Here is an 18,287-nt window from a genome sequence, read left to right as displayed (position 1 = left end):
AGTGCTCTATAAAAAAAATCTTTAGCTTGATGCATGTAATTTAAGTTGACAAAAATAGTAGATTTGTTTTATTCATCTGAAACACTGCTTGAATACATGTTCTAATAACTAATAAAAGCATGTTATTAGTACACAGTCAAATATCCAAAGGGTTCATACCAATTTCCTCAGGAAGATGAGTAAGTAGGTTCTCTCCAAGGCCTAGATGTGTAAGATTGGTAAGGTGACCAATGCCTCTGGGAAGAGTGGTCAGTTGGTTGTTTGTCAAGACTAATTTCTAAAAGGTTAACAAAATAAAAGACAGTTACATGTATGTTTCCTATAACTATAACTAATGTAAATTTTTTTAAAACTACATATACTAAACCAGCAAGAAAAATTTACAAGGAAATTAGATTGACTAATATTATACAGTAGTAGTGTAATACTAGTCACTCAGTCGTGTCTGACTCTCTGCAACCCCACAGACTGTAGCCCTCGAGGATTCTCTGTCCATGGGATTCTCCAGGCAAGAATACTGGAGTGGGTTGTATTCCTTTCTCCAGAGGATCTTCCCAACCCAGATATTGAACCTGAGTCTCCTGCATAGCAGGGAGATTCTTTACCGTCTGAGCTACATATTATATTAAAATCACTAAATAAGTTTTTCTTTCAAACACTATCATTTGTTAGGAAGACAAAAGCAGCTAGGTTACATGAACATAAAATTCAGTTCTAACAGGAAAATCTATTTGGTCCAAGAATAAAAAAACGTACAATTTGGAATGCATCCCCCAAACTTTAATTATATACCTATAAAATCATCAGAATGTTTTACCTGCAAATCCTTAAGATAAGCAATTTCATTTGGCAAGGATTCTAATTTGTTCTCCTCTAGATCCAATTCTCTTAACTTCCTAAGGTTTCCAAGGCCATGAGGAAGCTTCTTTAGAAGATTGTTTGATAATATTAAAACCTAAAGAGAAATTATTGATAATGTTTGACAACTCACAAAACAGAAATATATTATCATTGTGTGCCTTAAAATTAAGCAATGTTAATTTTCTAAACAGTGAATATTAAGGGTAATATCTAACTATATAACAAGACATTAAACTTACTATTCTAAAAAAAAATTACCATAGTTACTGGAAACAAAATAGTTTAAGTCAAAACTAATGAAAGCAAAAGGAAAGAATTTAAACTAAATTACAAAAAATATGAAAATTATTAACTACTCACACTAAGATTCATACAGATAATGGTATTTTGATACTGAATAGTTACAAATATCTATCTAATAGGAAACCAATTATTTATTCAAAACTCCTTACAAGCAAACCATCATTTAAGGTAATAACAACTGACTTCTAAACTGCCTATATCAATCCACTAGTTATTGGTAGTAAATTTATTACATTGCAGGGCATCCTACAGTATCTTGAATAAGGAGGGGAAAAAAGGTTGAAGAAGATACAAGTCTTCATTCTCAGAGAAGTTATAGTGGAGGGAGGTTAGGTAGGGAAACAATACTGAGTATGGGGATAGTGAGAAGAGTACTAATGGAAAGATCTAAGTAAGGTTCTAGCTAAATTTTTATGCCCACTTATTTCTTCCAAAGTTATACTACACACAATGAAGTAAATATATTCAATAAGACCAAGAAAATAGTAGCTATCACTGAGTTTACTACTATTTGCATGCATGCCTGCATGCTAAATTGCTTCAGTTGTATCAGACTTTTTGTGACCCACTGGACTGCAACCCCCCAAGCTCCTTTGTCCATGGAGTCTCCAGGCAAGAATACCGGAATGGGTTGCCATGCCCTCCTCCAGGGTATCTCCCCAATCCAGGGATTGAACCCGTGTCCCCTATGTCTCTTGCACTGGCAGATGGATTCTTTACTACTAACACCACATATTAAATGAAAAATGTGCATTATTGCATTTAGTCCTAATTACAATTTTATGTGGAGAAGGAAATGGCAACCCACTCCAATATTCTTGCCTGGAAAATCCCATGGATGGAGGAACGTGCCAGGCTACAGTCCACAGGGTCACAAAGAGTCAGACACAACTGAGCGACTTCATTAGCACTAGCACAATTCTATGAGGAATATATTACTATCCCCATTACTTTCCCCAGCTGAGGAAACTGAAGCTTGGGTACATTAAATCCATATATAGTTAAAAGTAGAATTGTACCCAGATCTATTTGGCTTCAAAATTCTTGCTATTAGCCAGTACATCATACTTTTTCACCTTATTAAATACAATAATAAAAGAATAGAAAAATTAGAATTTTTTAAAAAACATGAGGACAATTTTAGACATTTTACTATTAGTAAGTTTTTTCATTAAAAGAGTGAAAATGCTAGGGACTCAGAGGCAGGAGAAATCTTTGCCTGAGGAAGTAACAGGAAGATAGATCTTTGTTGTTGTTCAGTTGCTAAATTGTATCTGAGTATTTGCAACTCCACAGACTGCACGGATCTTTAATTGTGAGAAATAATTTTAAAAGAAAAATTTTAAGGGGATGAGAAAAGAGCATTCTAGATATTGGGAACAATAAAGGTACAGAGCTAGAAATATGCACACGTTGCCAACAAAGAAACCAATCAATTCAGTTAGTAAATAAGAGGAGGTGGGTAATTAGGATGAAAAAGTAGGTCAGAATTATATGAAGGGTACTGAATGCCAATATGAGGAACCCAGAATTATTTTAGAGGACAATGGTATAGCATTCTTAGAAACAGAGTTAAGAAAAAAAATACAAAAGATGCTGCGCTTTACAGACCCTTTCTTTCAAAGATACTTTATAGTATTCAAACCGACCAACTTTTAGTGGGCAAGAGTAATTCAAAAGCATTGAGCCCAGATAAAGTCAACACCTCATCATCCTAATACAGCTGCATGTTTAAGAGAGCACTACATTTCTTTTTTTAATTGACTGAATCTGGACTATTTATTTATGACCATTTCACGTGGCATACAGGACCTTAGTTCTCCAACCAGGGATTTGATAATCCATACCCTCTGCATTGGGAGCAAGGAGTCTGAACCACTGCACTGCTAGGGAAATCCTGAGAGCACTAACATTTCTAATTATGATCTTCAATTATGAAACTGTTTAATTGGAAACTTCATGAGTGAGCTAACTGTGGAAAAGTCTAATGAGTTCTAAATGCTCTTTTATACTCACCTCAAGAGAAACAAGACCAGACACATCCTCAGGGATCTTTGTGAGCTGATTGGTAGCTAAATTCAATTCTACCATACTGGTCCAAGTTCCAAAATCCAAGGGAAGTGATGTCAACTGATTGTCCTGACAGAGATAAAATGAAGCATTCAAGGTAAAACCACAAAAACAAAGCTCCATATGTAACTCCCTATAGAAAGAGAATTCTTAAACAGAGAAACGACATTCCTTTTTTAAAATATCTTAATATAGAAAGAAAAAAAAAAGGAAAAAAAAAAAACTCAGCCTCCAAAATTTTCCACACAGTTAAGTTCAGTCACTAAGTCGTGTCCAATTTTCATGACACCATGGGCTACAGCACGTCAGGCTTCCCTGTCCATCACCAACCCTGGAGCTCAAAATGATGCCTATCAAGTAGGTGATGCCATCCAACCATCTCATGCTCTGTCGTCTCCTTCTCCTCCTGCCTTCAATCGTTCCCAGCATCAGGGTCTTTTCCATGTAGTCAGTTCTTCACATCAGTTGGCCAAAGTACTGGAGTTTCAGCTTCAACACCAGTCCTTCCAATGAACACCTAGGACTAATCTCCTTTAGGATAGACTGGTTGGATCGCCTTGATGTCCAAGGGACTCTCAAGAGTCTTCTCCAACAACACAGTTCAAAAGCATCAATTCTTCAGCGCTCAGGTTTCTTCATAATCCAACTCTCACATCCATACAGGACCACTGGAAAAACCACAGCCTTGACTAGATGGACCTTTGTTGACAAAGTAATGTCTCTGCTGTTTAATATGTTGTCTAGGTTGGTCCTAACTTTCCTTCCAAGGAGTAAGCGTTGTTTAATTTCATGGCTACAATCACCATCTGCAGTGATTTGGGAGCCCAAAAAAATAAAGTCAGCCACTGTTTCTACTGTTTCCCTATCTATCTGCCATGAAGTGATGTGACCAGATGCCATGATCTTAGTTTTCTGAATGATGAGCTTTAAGCCAACTTTTTCACTCTCCACTTTCATTTTCATCAAGAGGCTCTTTAGCTCTTTACTTTCTGCCATAAGGGTGGTATCATCTGCATATCTGAGGTTATTGATATTTCTCCCAGCAATCTTGATTCCAGCTTGTGCTTCCTCCAGCCCAGCATTTCTCATGATGTACTTTGTATGTAAGTTAAATAAGCAGGGTGGCAATATACAGCCTTGACAAACTCTTTTTCCTATTTGGAACCAGTCTGTTGTTCCATGTCTAGTTCTAACTGGTGCTTCCTGACCTGCATACAGGTTTCCCAAGAGGCAGGTCAGGTGGTCTGGTATTTCGATCTCTTTCAGAATTTTCCACAGTTTGTTGTGATCCACACAGTCAAAGGCTTTGGCATAGTCAATAAAGCAGAAATAGATGTTTTTCTGGAACTCTCTTGCTTTTTCCATGATCCAGGAGATGTTGGCAATTTGATCTCTGGTTCCTCTGCCTTTTCTAAAACCAGCTTGAACATCAGGAAGTTCATGGTTCGCGTACTGCTGAAGCCTGGCCTGGAGAATTTTGAACATTACCTTACTAACGTGTGAGATGAGTGCAACTGTGTGGTAGTTTGAGCATTCTTTGGCATTGCCTTTCTTTGGGATTGGAATGAAAACTGACCTTTTCCAGTCCTGTGGCCACTGCTGAGTCTTCCAAATTTCCTGGCATACTGAGTGCAGCACTTTCACAGCATCATCTTTCAGGATTTGAAATAGCTCAACTGGAATTCCATCACCTCCACTAGCTTTGTTCATAGTAATGCTTTCTAAGGCCCACTTGACTTTACATTCCAGGATGTCTGGCTCTAGCTGAGTGTGAGTGATCACACCATCGTGATTATCTTGGTTGTGAAGATCTTTTTTGTACAGTTCTTCTGTACAAAATGATTCTTGCCACCTCTTCTTAATATCTTCTGCTTCTGTTAGGTCCCTACCATTTCTGCCCTTTATCGAGCCCATCTTTGCATGAAATGTTCCCTTGGTATCTCTAATTTTCTTGAAGAGATCTCTAGTCTTTCCCATTCTATTATTTTCCTCTATTTCTTTGCACTGATCACTGAGGAAGGCTTTCTTATCTCTTCTTGCTATTCTTTGGAACTCTGCATTCACATGGGTATATCTTTCCTTTTCTCCTTTGCTTTTCACTTCTCTTCTTTTCACAGCTATTTGTAAGGCCTCCCCAGACAGCCATCTTGCTTTTTCACATTTCTTTTTCTTGGGGATGGTCTTGATCCCTGTCTCCTGTACAATGTCACGAACCTCTGTCCATAGTTCTTCAGGCACTCTATCAGATCTAGTCCCTTAAATCCATTTCTCACTTCCACTGTATAGTCATAAGGGATTTGATTTAGGTCATACCTGAATGGTCTAGTGGTTTTCCCTCCTTTCTTTAATTTAAGTCTGAATTTGGCAATAAGGAGTTCATGACCTGAGCCACAGTCAGCTCCCAGTCTTGTTTTTGCTGACTGTATAGAGCTTCTCCATCTTTGGCTGCAAAGAATATAACCAATCTGATATTGGTGTTGACCATCTGGTGATGTCCATGTGTAGAGTCTTCTCTTGTGTTGTTGGAAGAGGGTGTCTGCTATGACCAGTGCGTTCTCTTGGCAAAACTCTTATTAGCCTTTGCCCTGCTTCATTCTGTATTCCAAGGCCAAATTTGCCTGTTACTCCAGGGTAACAGGACTTCTTACTTTTGCATTCCAAGTCTATGCCCCAACCAGTAATGCTGAAGAAGCTGAAGTTGAACCGTTTTATGAAGACCTACAAGATCTTTTACAACTAACACCCAAAAAAAGATGTCCTCTTCATTATAGGGGACTGGAATGCAAAAGTAGGAAGTCAATTAAAAAAGTTTGTTCACTACAAATTAAATCGCTGGACAAGCCATTTTTCATTTCTTTATTCCTTTTGCAATAAAATTTATTTTCCTTACTACAAATGTGATTCATTCATGGTAGAGAATATAGATAAGCAACAAGAAACTAAAAATCACCCACTGGGAGAAAATATTTGCAAATCATATAACTGACAAAGCATTTACATCCAAAATATATAAAGAACCCCTGCAACTGAACAGTAAAAAAGAAAAACCCAAACAATGCAATTAAAAAATGAGCACAGCATCAGGAAGAAACAACTGCCCACTAAAAGTACTAGTTAAAGTAGTTATTTTCCCCTAATACAAATAGAGGCTTACCTTCATATTCAGCTTACTTAATACTTTTGCTCTGGAGAAAATTCCAAATGGGATTTTGTTGATTCGATTGTGTTCCATGTTGAGGGAATAGATAGTGGAAAATTGAGATGGACCACCTACTGGATATAACTGAAAGCAATTTCTAGCTAAGGTCAAACTATTCAGTTTCACAAGACTTGATAAAAGACTCTGTTAAAAACAAAAATGAAATAAGCAGAAGAATTAGAACTATAACAACACTTACTCTGTAGAACATAGAGCAGCAGTACCAAACAAATGCCTGGGAGAGTCTTGCAGGTAACAAATGACAGAGCTGGTTGGGCCGGTTCTGTAATGCCTCATCCAGAAGGAAAGTCACTCACTACTCAGCTCTAGCTAATTGTTACCTTGCAGGGATGTGCAGCCAATGTAGTCAGATTTTCAGAATTTAGGAATAAACAGGTAATTCATTTACTGATATTAAATCTCCTTTTATTCTTTGGCTTTATTTAAAATACTCTACAGGGTAAAGATAATGTATCTGTGTGTAAGAGGTGTTTCACGAATGGCCAGTTTGAGGCCTCTCATACAGGACCTTACAGAGGACTGGTATCAGACAGTCCTGGGTCTGAGTCCTAACTCCATCACCTGCTGTGTAATCAGTGCTATCCAAGTCTTGGTTAAGTATCTATCTCTAAATTATTATTAAGATTAATATAATACCTGACACAGAATAAGGTATCATTTAGTAATTTAGATGTTCCTTTTAGGAATATTAAATTCAGAAGGTAACAATACTTTTTTTTATATTATATAATACATTGCTTTTCCATACTGTAAATTTCTGAGGGAATATACATCTATCAAACAAGTATTCACTTAGCACATAACCCCATATTCCCTCTTACTTCAATCCCCCACCATGTAACCATAGTACTAGGTGTTTAGTATTATAAAAGGATCTCTACCATCAGGAAGACTAAATTCCATTTCAAGAAATAAAGCACACAGATAGGAAAAAGAAAATAATACACAACTCTATAAAATCAATAATAAATTATACAGAATAGGCTCTTGCTATTCAAAGTCTGGTTTAAGGAAGAGCAGCATCCGTATCCCCAGAGAGCCTGTTAGAAATGTGGACTCTTAGACCCCACCTCTACAGAATCGTAATATGAATCTTAGGATTTCCAGGTGATTTGTACGTTCATTAATGTTTGAGAAACACTGGTTCAGGCTATAAAAGTTTTAGATCCTGGCCCCATCTTTTAGTTGTTCGTTACTTTGAGCAAGTTATCTCTCTGAACCTTTGTTCTATTCATTTGTAAGAGAATGATGTCATGTTTTATAGATTGTAGTAGAGATTTTTTAAATAAATAAATATATATATAAGTAACTTTATAAGTCACTTCTTTATTTAAATTCAAAGAAAAGGAGAAATACTGGAATAACTGGAAAAGCAGAAGACAGTTGAAAGTGAGTCAAATCTTAAAGGATGAAAAACCATTTTAAATACTCAGAGAAGCAGAGAACATTTTGGATTGCTGTAAGGCAGTTCTCTAACCTTTCCATTCTAAGGTCATACTGTGAAGCTTTGAGGTTGCTGACCGTTGGTGCAGAGTCAAACATATCTGGGTTCCCATCTTAGATCTTCTACTTACCAGCCTTGTAAGCTTCAGTGAATTAATTAATCAATATATCTCTCACTATATCCCCAGAAAAAAATATTTCAGGGTGACAAATTTGGCCAAAAACATGACTTCTCAAGTCTTATTTCTCTATTTGATGAGACCACTCCAATAATCAGTAGGATTACGGTGAAGATATAAATGAAATAATACATGTAAAGCTTCCAGCCTTATGCCTTGAGTGTATGTGCCTAAATTTATTAAGTTCCTTCTCCTTTCATCTTTAGGTATCCATTAAAATTAGTCCATTTTCAGACAGTCTTCAAATGGAAAAGTATATAGTGATTTTGCCAGCTCCGATTTCAGCAATATAATGAGCCCCCTTTGAAAACCACTTTCCCGATTTTTCTTGCCAGCCTGAATATCTAAGTGCTGTTTAATGGTTTTTATTGTTTTTCTTGTTATTATAAATGCAGATAATTACATATTTGCATTAAGAATATGCTACTTCCAAAGCACATAGACTACTTTTAAATAAAACTTAATGCTTTCCAATGTTTGAACAAGGCCTATCAAGGATTTCATCCATAGTTCTCTATCTGGAAATGGGTATGTTTAAATATACACACACACCCCTTCTTCCATAGACAGACTGAAGAGAGCTGTCTTCTTTACAATTCTCCTATCAAAAATAAATCCTGACTTATTTCAGTCACAAAGTTATATGAAAGTACTCAGCACATGTCTTTATCCTAAGATACCCAATAATTATGTTTCCCTTCAGTGACAATATGACTAGATATATATATTAAAATTTCTCACTAGGTGAAACTTGGTATATACCTAGTCTTTACATTTAGACATAATGACATTGTAAAAGTGGTCAGTCTTACTTAAACTCGTAAATCACACCCTAAAAGAATGCCAACAAGATCTAATTAATGTATTAATTATTTGCCTTATTATGGGATATGAATCACTGTTAGAAAAGAGGATAACATTAAACAGTAGAACTTCACCCATTTTCAAGTGAAGAATTACCATTATCACAGAAATTTAAAAACCCAAACAGTCTAGCTGTCAGGGCTTACAATCTGTGGATTCTATTCCTGATCCCAAACTACTACTTACTACTAACAATAGTGCTCTTTTGCCACAGGTGAGATACTGTCACAGTAGTTTTAGTGAACTGGTCCAGACTAGAAACTATACAAGGTATTTTTAATTATTAGAAAAAAAAACTTTGCAAAGTTCAGTCAATCCATTAAGTCCGCAATTCTACTCATGTTAGAATACTACAGTAAAATATGCTTGAATAACTACAAGCAAACTTACTAGTTGCTGGGTATGCTAAAACATACCTACTCTTTCTTTTTTGGAATTTTTTTATCTCAGCGATGGGATATGTATCCACAGCATACCCATTATTTAAGCAAACTCAATCATTAGATTATTTACCAAGCTGTAAAGACTGAGTAATCTTCCCTTCATTATCTTACAGACTCGTAATTCACTTCTTACCTCTGGTAAAGTAGAAATGTTATTGTTCTCTAAATTTAATTCTTCAAGTGCACTGCATTTTGCCAATGATCTGGGTATTGCTGACAGTCTGTTATATCTCAGACCAAGACGACTTAAACTGGACAGATTTCCTATGAACATTAAAAAAAAAAGGAATTTTTTTAAAAATCTGATAAGCCTGTCACTCTCCCAGGCTATCAAGCAATATTTATGAATTACTTTCAAGTACTATTTCAGCAAGATCCTTAACTTTTTGTACCAAGAAACGACACACTACACTCTACCAATTAGGATGAAACTGAAGCCACTTTTGTGTCCACCATCTTAGAGAAATAATGAAGTACACGGCTACAAGTCAATTTTTAAAATCAATTATTGAAAGTATTGGCACACTTAAATAAAATATTTAACCTTTAGACAAGGCCCAGTTGAATAACATCAAAGTAATAAAGGATAATTACTTAAAATACAAGATGTACAATTATTTTGTGAGATCAGAAAGGTTCAATATTTTTCATGAGTTTAAATATAAACAATCCAAAATTTCTCTAAAAAGTTGACTTGATGGTTAAAAATGTCTCAAAATCATTTTTTATGAACAAAAGTGAAAGCTATAGTCTCTCTTATTATCTAAGCATATTCAGCTGAGCATATTAGTCACTATTGAATACCTAAAATAAGCAGAGCAGAGAAGAAGACATTTTATACTTCTATAGCCAAGACCCATGGTAAGCTACATATAAGCTACATGGATGAATATGATGATATCTGCTATCACAGGTTTAAATCAAATTTAATTTTCAAAATAGTATAAATTCATTTGATACCAAAAAAGATAAGAATAATGAGAATTTAGTTCAATGTATTTTTTTTTGTCATGGCTGGTTAATTTCTGACTCAACAATGCAATTGTTGCTATAACCTTTTTAGTTGGGCTAGGTTAAATGCTAGCCTCTAGTTTTAAACTCAACAGTATTACCAGTATTAGAAATTAAAAGGATACCTCATTTTATTATACTTTTCTTTACTGTGCTTCACTGATATTGTGTGTTTACATATCAAAGGTTTGTGGCAATCCTACTTTGAACAAATCTACTTGTGCCAATTTTCACAAAAGCATTTGTTCACTTAATGTCTCTGTGTCACATTTTAGTAATTCTCACTATATTTCAAACTTTTATGTTATTATTATACTTGTTTTGGAGATCTATGATCAGTGATCTTGGATGTTACTAGTGTAATTGTTTTGGGGTGCCATGAACTGCACTTATTTAAGATGGTGAACCTAACTGATAAATGCTATGTATATTCTTTATGCTCCACCAAACAGTTGCTTCCCTGTCTCTCTCCCTTTCCCCTGAAATACAACAATATTGAAATTAAGCCAATAATGACCCTACAGTGACTTCTAACCAAGTCAAAGTTAGAATTGCACGTCTTTCACTTTAAATCAAAAGCCAGAAATAACTGAAAGAAATCAAAAGAGCTACTCTATAACCTGAATGATACTTTATCAATGAAGTATTTTTAATTAAGGCATGCGTAGTTTTTAGACAAAATGGTACTGCACACTTAATAGACTACAGTACTGTATAACATAACTTTTATATACACTGGCAAACAAAAAAATGTATGTGACACTTTACTCTGATAGTTGCTTTGTTGAAGTGGTCTGAGATGGAATCGACAGTATCTCCAAAGCAGGTCTGTATAGAAGTGGATGCCTGTGTCACACAACATTTTGGAGATAAATATTTTGGTGCCTTTCAGCTTTCAGTAACTGTCTTGATGTTTGTCAATTTCTTCAAATTTCTGCTTTGACTATTTTTCAGAAAATCATTATATGAATAACTTTCTTAGATACAACACTACTCCAATACTTACAGAAAACATGTATTAGCCTACAGAATAAGTTAAGCCTTAAACCTAGCAGAGCAGTCACCTTGTCTCATATTCCTCATCTAGTTATATTCATTTGCATCTTTTCAGCCTAGTAGGCTGCAGTCCATGGGGTCGCTAAGAGTCGGACACGACTAAGCGACTTCATTTTCACTTTTCACTTTTATGCGTTGGAGAAGGAAATGGCAACCCACTCCAGTGTTCTTGCCTGGAGAATCCCAGGGACGGTGGAGCCTGGTGGGCTGCCATCTATGGGGTCGCACAGAGTCGGAAGCAACTGAAGCGACTTAGCAGCAGCAGCAGCTCTTGCTGAAGAAAATAGTGATCAAAGTTGTAAGAAATGCCTAAATGGAGCTAATTTTTACCCTTTACATTTTTAATAGTTACTGATATAAAAAATACTCTGATAAGTCTATATACCATAAGTCTAGCCAACTACAGTGCAAAAAAACCTTAGCAATCATTTCAATTCCTGCAATTAGAACTATTTCAGAGGTATGGTATACTCATTTTCATTACGTTCTTATAACAGTGTTTGGAAACTGGGTCAAGAGTTCACTAGTTATGATTAATTAAGATTCCAACAGGCAGAAAACTGAATTAAAAAGCAACAGTAAAAACAACCACTTAGAAAAGACAAAATTAACTTTGTCTTTACAGGGCTTCCTAAATTAAATAAGGATGCTTCACTAGTGTCTTTCTAATGACACTCCAGGGATATGTATCAATTTTGGAGGTGGGGGGAAACAAGCAGAGAACTGGATCAATTTCCAAAGTTCCAGAGAATTCAGAGATTAAAAGTAAGTACAAGAACATTATTATTTCTATCAGTGAACTATGACATTGTAGTGTTAGTTGCTCAGTCGTGTCTGACTCTCTACGACCCCATGGATTGTAGCCCACCAGGTCCTCTGCCCATGGAATTCTCCAGGCAAGAATACTGGAGTAGGCAGCCATTCCTTTCTCCACTATAACATTAAATATGATACAAATATTACTTGGAAGTTGGGCTGGCAAAAAATAATCTGCTTTATGATGAAATTATAGTCAAGTTTCTAATAACAAAAAATGGGGACAACCTTTATGTTCAAAATTGATGCATAATTATTTAGATTGAAGACATCACAGTGTAATAGCAAAAACAAAGGATATTCTATATCTACGTGTCCCTGGGTAAGTTACTTAACTAAGTCTCCTCACCCATAATGTGAGGATAATGTCAAATATCTGACAGGGTTGCTCTAATAATTAAATACAATGTGTGTAAGATACTTAGTACAATGACTGATATGAAATAGATACTCAAAAGATAATTTTATTCTATGATACTACTATAGTCTGCTATATTCTGTACCTATTAAAATTATTCTACAAAAAACTTTTAACATATGAAAGACTGTTATGACATTAAATGAAAAAAGTCAGATAACAAAATCATGTGTTTTGTATGATCTGTATGATTACATACACATGCAAAGAGTTTAAGTTATCTCTACATGATAGAAATAGATTAAATTTTTTCTTTGAACTTATCTAGAATTTCCCATAATTTTTTAATTTGAAAATGTTCTTCTGATAAAGAAAAATTCTGTAATTCTGAAGTCAGTTTAATTTTAAAAACTGTGATATCTTTATACCATCCTTTTATTGAATGAATAGTTTACATCATGGAGAAGCTTTATATTAACACAGAGGTAAGATGTTTGGACTGTGAGGCTCATTTTCTCCATACAGTGAGGATATGAGCTTATGAGCTAAGCTGTGGAGAAACAGAGCATGGTGGTTTGAAGTTTCAGATAGTCAACCCCCCCCCCCAAAAAAAAGGACAAGAGATAAAAAAGATACCCAAGCACACCAATAAGAACCATCTGAGAGTACTCAGCATGGACTTTAGCGTAAGACACATGAAGTGACTTAATGGCAGAGCTAGAATCAAACTCAACTGGCTCCTTATCAAGTAATCATTTTTTGTGAATTTTATCAACCCTGATCCAGTGAACTTGTTTCCTCCTGACACAGAAGCATGATATGTTCATTCTTGCCTCTATGCTGTTTGATTGTCCTTGCTGTTAAGCTCATGGAATGCATTTTTATTCCATACTAAGTCCAGCATATTTGTTCATGAAGTTTTCTCTGGCCATTCTATCAAGATCTTATTGATCTCCCTATAAACTGGACACATGGCTACATGCTGTTTTCATTATACATTAGCATTTTAGTTACAATCTACATTGTTGGTTGTTTCATGGATTAGTTACTTTCCCCAATAGACTGAAAATCCTTTAAGTAAGGGAGCTTGCTATGCATTTCTACTGAAATTTGCACAGAATTTCAGTGCAAAGCACACACCAGGCTTTCATTCATGCTTTCTTATTAATTAAAGATGCTAAAATATTTCACTATTTGTCCTCCTTTCCATTAGGAACAAGGTGCAAAAACTCAAAATTATATGAGACTCATTAAAAGCTTTTTTTTTTTTGACCCATTCTCATGGGTCAAACTTATAAACTTATAAAATAGCATGTCTCCAAAACATAGATGTTAAGTGGACATCATTTTAAAGTACATAACAGATTTGCCTAGTCTACCTGACTAAAAATTAGTTCTTCTAAAAATATTCACTTTAATTTTTTCTGGGATACACAATGACTAAGCAGCCCATTTTTAGATATCAGAGAATGAACTCCTCTTATTGCACTCCTCTTATCCCACCAAATAAATTTTCAATTACAAAATATGTAAGTGTAACTTACTTTACTGCCCAGAAAGCCATGGTGTGTAATCCAGTATGTACCTATTAAGATCCTTCTCTTAAGCTCTCACTTATACATATATAAATACAGGATTTTTTAAAATGTTTCTCTATTTGTCTTTATATAAATGGGATCATTTTGCACACTTTTCCTCCTAAATAACAGGTCATAGAAATATTTTCTTGTTGAGTAAAAGCAGATATACTTCATTTAACCATTGTATCCTAGGATATGTGTAATTATACCATTATCCAATCATCCCCCAATGGACAGCATTTGTTTCTAATACTTAAAAAGGAATTCTATAATGAACATCCTAATAGGTATCTGTGTGTACATGTGAAAATATTTCAGAAGTATCAAAAGATAGCTATATCTTAAATCTTATCAGACAGTGCCATTAGAGTATATCAATTTCATTCCCACCAAAACTGAAAGGCAGTCCCCATTAACTCACATCCATTCAAAATGGGGAAGGAGGGAGGGTATCAGTATTTTATTCCTTGCCTATCCCATGCCCATGGCCACTACAAGACTGGTAAAGAGATGGAAATTTTCCCATAATCAGTGATAATGTCTGAGTACAAAGAATTTCAAAAATCTTCTGATAAAATTTTAATTTGCTATACCAAGTTGAAGATAAAAAAGGCACTCAATCTTAAAAAATAAATAGAAGAAGCTCATCTCGTCTCTCCGTCATACCACTGCTTTCCCTATGTAATAAAGCTGTTCCATGGTAATAAAATGGCTGAAGCATTCACCAAAAGGTCTATGAAATGCCTAAACTTCTTTTTCCCCCAGTGGGATTGAAGAGGATGAACTTTAAAAATTGTACTCTCGGAGAATATGCTATTCTGATGAAGCAATTAACATCTGCAAAGGACTTGTCACTTTCTTGAGAGCATGGTATGCTCAGAGTCATCCACATTTTGCCAAAATCCACTACTCTCAGCAAAATAAAAAAGGTAAAAAAAATTAATGATGAAATATCAACACTCTTTTATGCCAGGAAAAAAAAAAAACAAACTTGACATCAGAAGTCTGGCATTTACTGTGATTCACCCCCTGCAGTGGTTTCAACTCTAGCCTCTTTCAGTAAGTGGTTTTAACCACAAAGTAAACTGCAACCTAGAAATCAAGCCACAGCTTGCCTTAATATTGAGCCACTGTGACTAAGAAATAAAATCAATGTTGCCAACACTTATAAATGTAGGCTGATCACTGTCAATCACTGGCATTTAGCTTTCTAAGTGCTTAACTTTGACAGTAAGTTGCTCTGTGTTCTGAATATGACAGCTTGTTTTCTTATACTGTCAGACTGTTAAAATATGGAAACATTAAATTGCTACAAATTAAAATTAATGTTTTTAATTTCAGCAAAGGAAATCAGCACTTTTAGGTTAATTTAGTGTAACTTTTGAGTAAGACTTTAACTCAAACAGTCTTTATCTTATTTTAACAAAGTAGCAAAAAATCAGTAGAAAAGGCACCCAAGTTCTAACAATGAAATAATGTTAAAGGTACAATTTTTTTCCAGAAACATTAAACTGAGAAATTGAAAATAAACTTAAAAGTTATAAAAAATGTAAGACCAGGATCTCTAAAACTCTTAGAGGAAAACATAGACAAGACACTCTTATATAAATATCTGCAATATCCTCTTTGACCACCTCTTAGAGAAATGGAAACAAAACAAAAACAAGTGGGACTTAGTTAAACTTAAAAGCTTTTGCATAACAAAGGAAAGTATAACCAAGATGAAAAGACAACCCTCAGAATGGGAGAAAATAATAATCAACGAAACTAACAAAGGATTAATCTCCAAAATATACAAGCAGTTCATGCAGCCCTATGCCAGAAAAGCAAACAACCCAATCAAAGAGTAGGCAGAAGACCTAAGCACACATTTCTCCAATGAAGATATACAGATGGCCAACCAACACATGAAAAGATGCTCTACACTGCTCATTATTAAAGAAATTCAAATCAAAACTACAATGAGGTACCACATTACACTGGTCAGAATGGTCATCAAAAAAATCTACAAACAATAAATGCTGGAGAAGGTGTGGAGAAAAGGGAACCCTCTTGCACTGTTGGTGGGAATGTAAATTGATATAGTCACTATGGAGAACAGTGTGGATATTTCTTTAAATACTAAGAATAAAACTACCATATGACCCAGCAATCCCAAATGGCCATATACACTGAGAAAATCGTAACTGAAAAAGACACATATGCCTCAATGTTCACTGCAGCACTATTTATAATAACCAGGACATGGAAGCAACCTAGATATCACTGACAAATGAACAGATAAATGACAAATGAAATGGAATATTACTTAGCCATAAAAAGAAAAGTATTTGAGTCAGTTCTAGTGAAGTGGATGAACCTAGAGCCTATTATGCAGACTGAAGTAAGTCAGAAAGAGAAAAACAAATTATTGTATATTAACACATACATATATGGAATCTAGAAAAAATAGTACTAATACACATATTTGTAGGGCAGGAATGGAGACGCAGACATAGAGAACAGACTTTGGACACAATGGAGTAAGGAGAAGGTGGGCCGAACTGAGAGAGTAGCACTGAAACATACACATTACCATATGTAAAACAGATTGTTGTGTAACACAGGGAGCTCAACATAGGACTCTGTGACAACCTAGAGGGGTGGGATGGGATGGAAGTTCAAGAGGGAAGGGACATATGCATTTTTATGGCTAACTCATGTTGTGTGGTAAAAGCCAACACAATAGTGTAAAGCAATTATCCTCCAATTAAAAATGAACTTATTAAAAAATATTCTTAAATGTAAAAAACTCAAAAGAATGCCATTAAAGAGAAAATCAGTAAAGTTGTTACATGTAAGTAGAGCTGTAATTTCCTAAAATCAATTACTAAAACTCTATTTGTTGATATAATCATAATTACTGTAACATTTCTTCAGAGCCCAGTGTAACAAAAGGCCTCTGTGAATTATTCTGTGCTCTAGCCTGGAAGGCAAGTCTTCTTATAAATTTCTCTCACTTTGAAAAGAAACAGAAAATAAAAAATTTTTCCTATTTCATACCTCCCCTCCCTGATTTCATAAAACCACTAAGAGACCTCAGAAGGCTTTCAGTTCAGTCGCTCAGTCATGTCTGACTCTTTGTGAACCCATGAATCGCAGCACGCCAGGCCTCCCTGTCCATCACCAACTCCTGGAGTTCACTCAAACTCACGTCCCATTGAGTTGGTGATGCCATCCAGCCATCTCATCCTCTGTCGTCCCCTTCTCCTCCTGCCCCCAATCCCTCCCAGCATCAGAGTCTTTTCCAATGAGTCAACTCTTTGCATGAGGTGGCCAAAGTACTGGAGTTTCAGCTTTAGCATCATTCCTTCCAATGAACACCCAGGACTGGTATCCTTTAGGATGGACTGGTTGTATCTCCTTGCAGTCCAAGGGACTCTCAAGAGTCTTCTCCAACACCACAGTTCAAAAGCATCAATTCTTTGGTGCTCAGCTTTCTTCACAGTCCAACTCTCACATCCATACACGACCACTGGAAAAACCACAGCCTTGACTAGATGGACCTTTGTTGGCAAAGTAATGTCTCTGCTTTTGAATATACTATCTAGATTGGTCATAACTTTCCTTCCAAGGAGTAAGCGTCTTTTAATTTCATGGCTGTAATCAGCATCTGCAGTGATTTTGGAGCCCAGAAAAATAAAGTCTGACACTGTTTCCACTGTTTCCCCATCTATTTCCCGTGAAGTGATGGGACCGGATGCCATGATCTTTGTTTTCTGAATCTTGAGCTTTAAGCCAACTTTTTCACTCTCCTCTTTCACTTTCATCAAGAGGTTTTTTAGTTCCTCTTCACTTTCTGCCTAACGGTGGTATCATCTGCATATCTGAGGCTTTAAGACTCTAAATATGTTTTTGAGCACTCTTTTACTTAACCGCAATCAGCTGTGCCCCTCTCCCCAGTTCCTTCTGCCTCTTCTCCACAGCCTGAGTTGTCAGTAATCTTGGCACTGCCCAGCCTGAAAGTAAATGGCATTGCTTATTGCCAAAGAGTGACAGCTACTCTAGAAGTATTTATATCTTAAGCAAAAAAGAGAGTTAAAA

The 18,287-nt window shown here is 35.6% G+C and overlaps 1 protein-coding gene across 12 annotated transcripts in view; it reads right to left on the bottom strand.

Moving 5' to 3' along the window:
* The window catches only part of SHOC2 (SHOC2 leucine rich repeat scaffold protein), an 85,035-nt gene that overhangs the window by 3,447 nt on the left and 63,301 nt on the right, over nucleotides 1-18,287 (bottom strand). For all 12 annotated transcript variants that reach the window (XM_060404459.1, XM_060404460.1, XM_004020195.5 and 9 more), the window contains 5 exons: nucleotides 9,517-9,647; nucleotides 6,389-6,577; nucleotides 3,181-3,303; nucleotides 818-955; nucleotides 160-277 (listed from right to left, as the gene is read on the bottom strand). In XM_060404459.1, the coding sequence (XP_060260442.1) occupies nucleotides 160-277; nucleotides 818-955; nucleotides 3,181-3,303; nucleotides 6,389-6,577; nucleotides 9,517-9,647 (699 nt within the window). The remainder of the gene's footprint in view (nucleotides 1-159; nucleotides 278-817; nucleotides 956-3,180; nucleotides 3,304-6,388; nucleotides 6,578-9,516; nucleotides 9,648-18,287) is intronic.

Source organism: Ovis aries, chromosome 22 (assembly GCF_016772045.2).
Source record: "Ovis aries strain OAR_USU_Benz2616 breed Rambouillet chromosome 22, ARS-UI_Ramb_v3.0, whole genome shotgun sequence".
Taxonomy (NCBI): domain Eukaryota; kingdom Metazoa; phylum Chordata; class Mammalia; order Artiodactyla; family Bovidae; genus Ovis; species Ovis aries.
The sequence above is the reverse complement of the archived record's forward strand: the minus strand, read 5'-3'. Positions and strand labels throughout refer to the sequence as shown.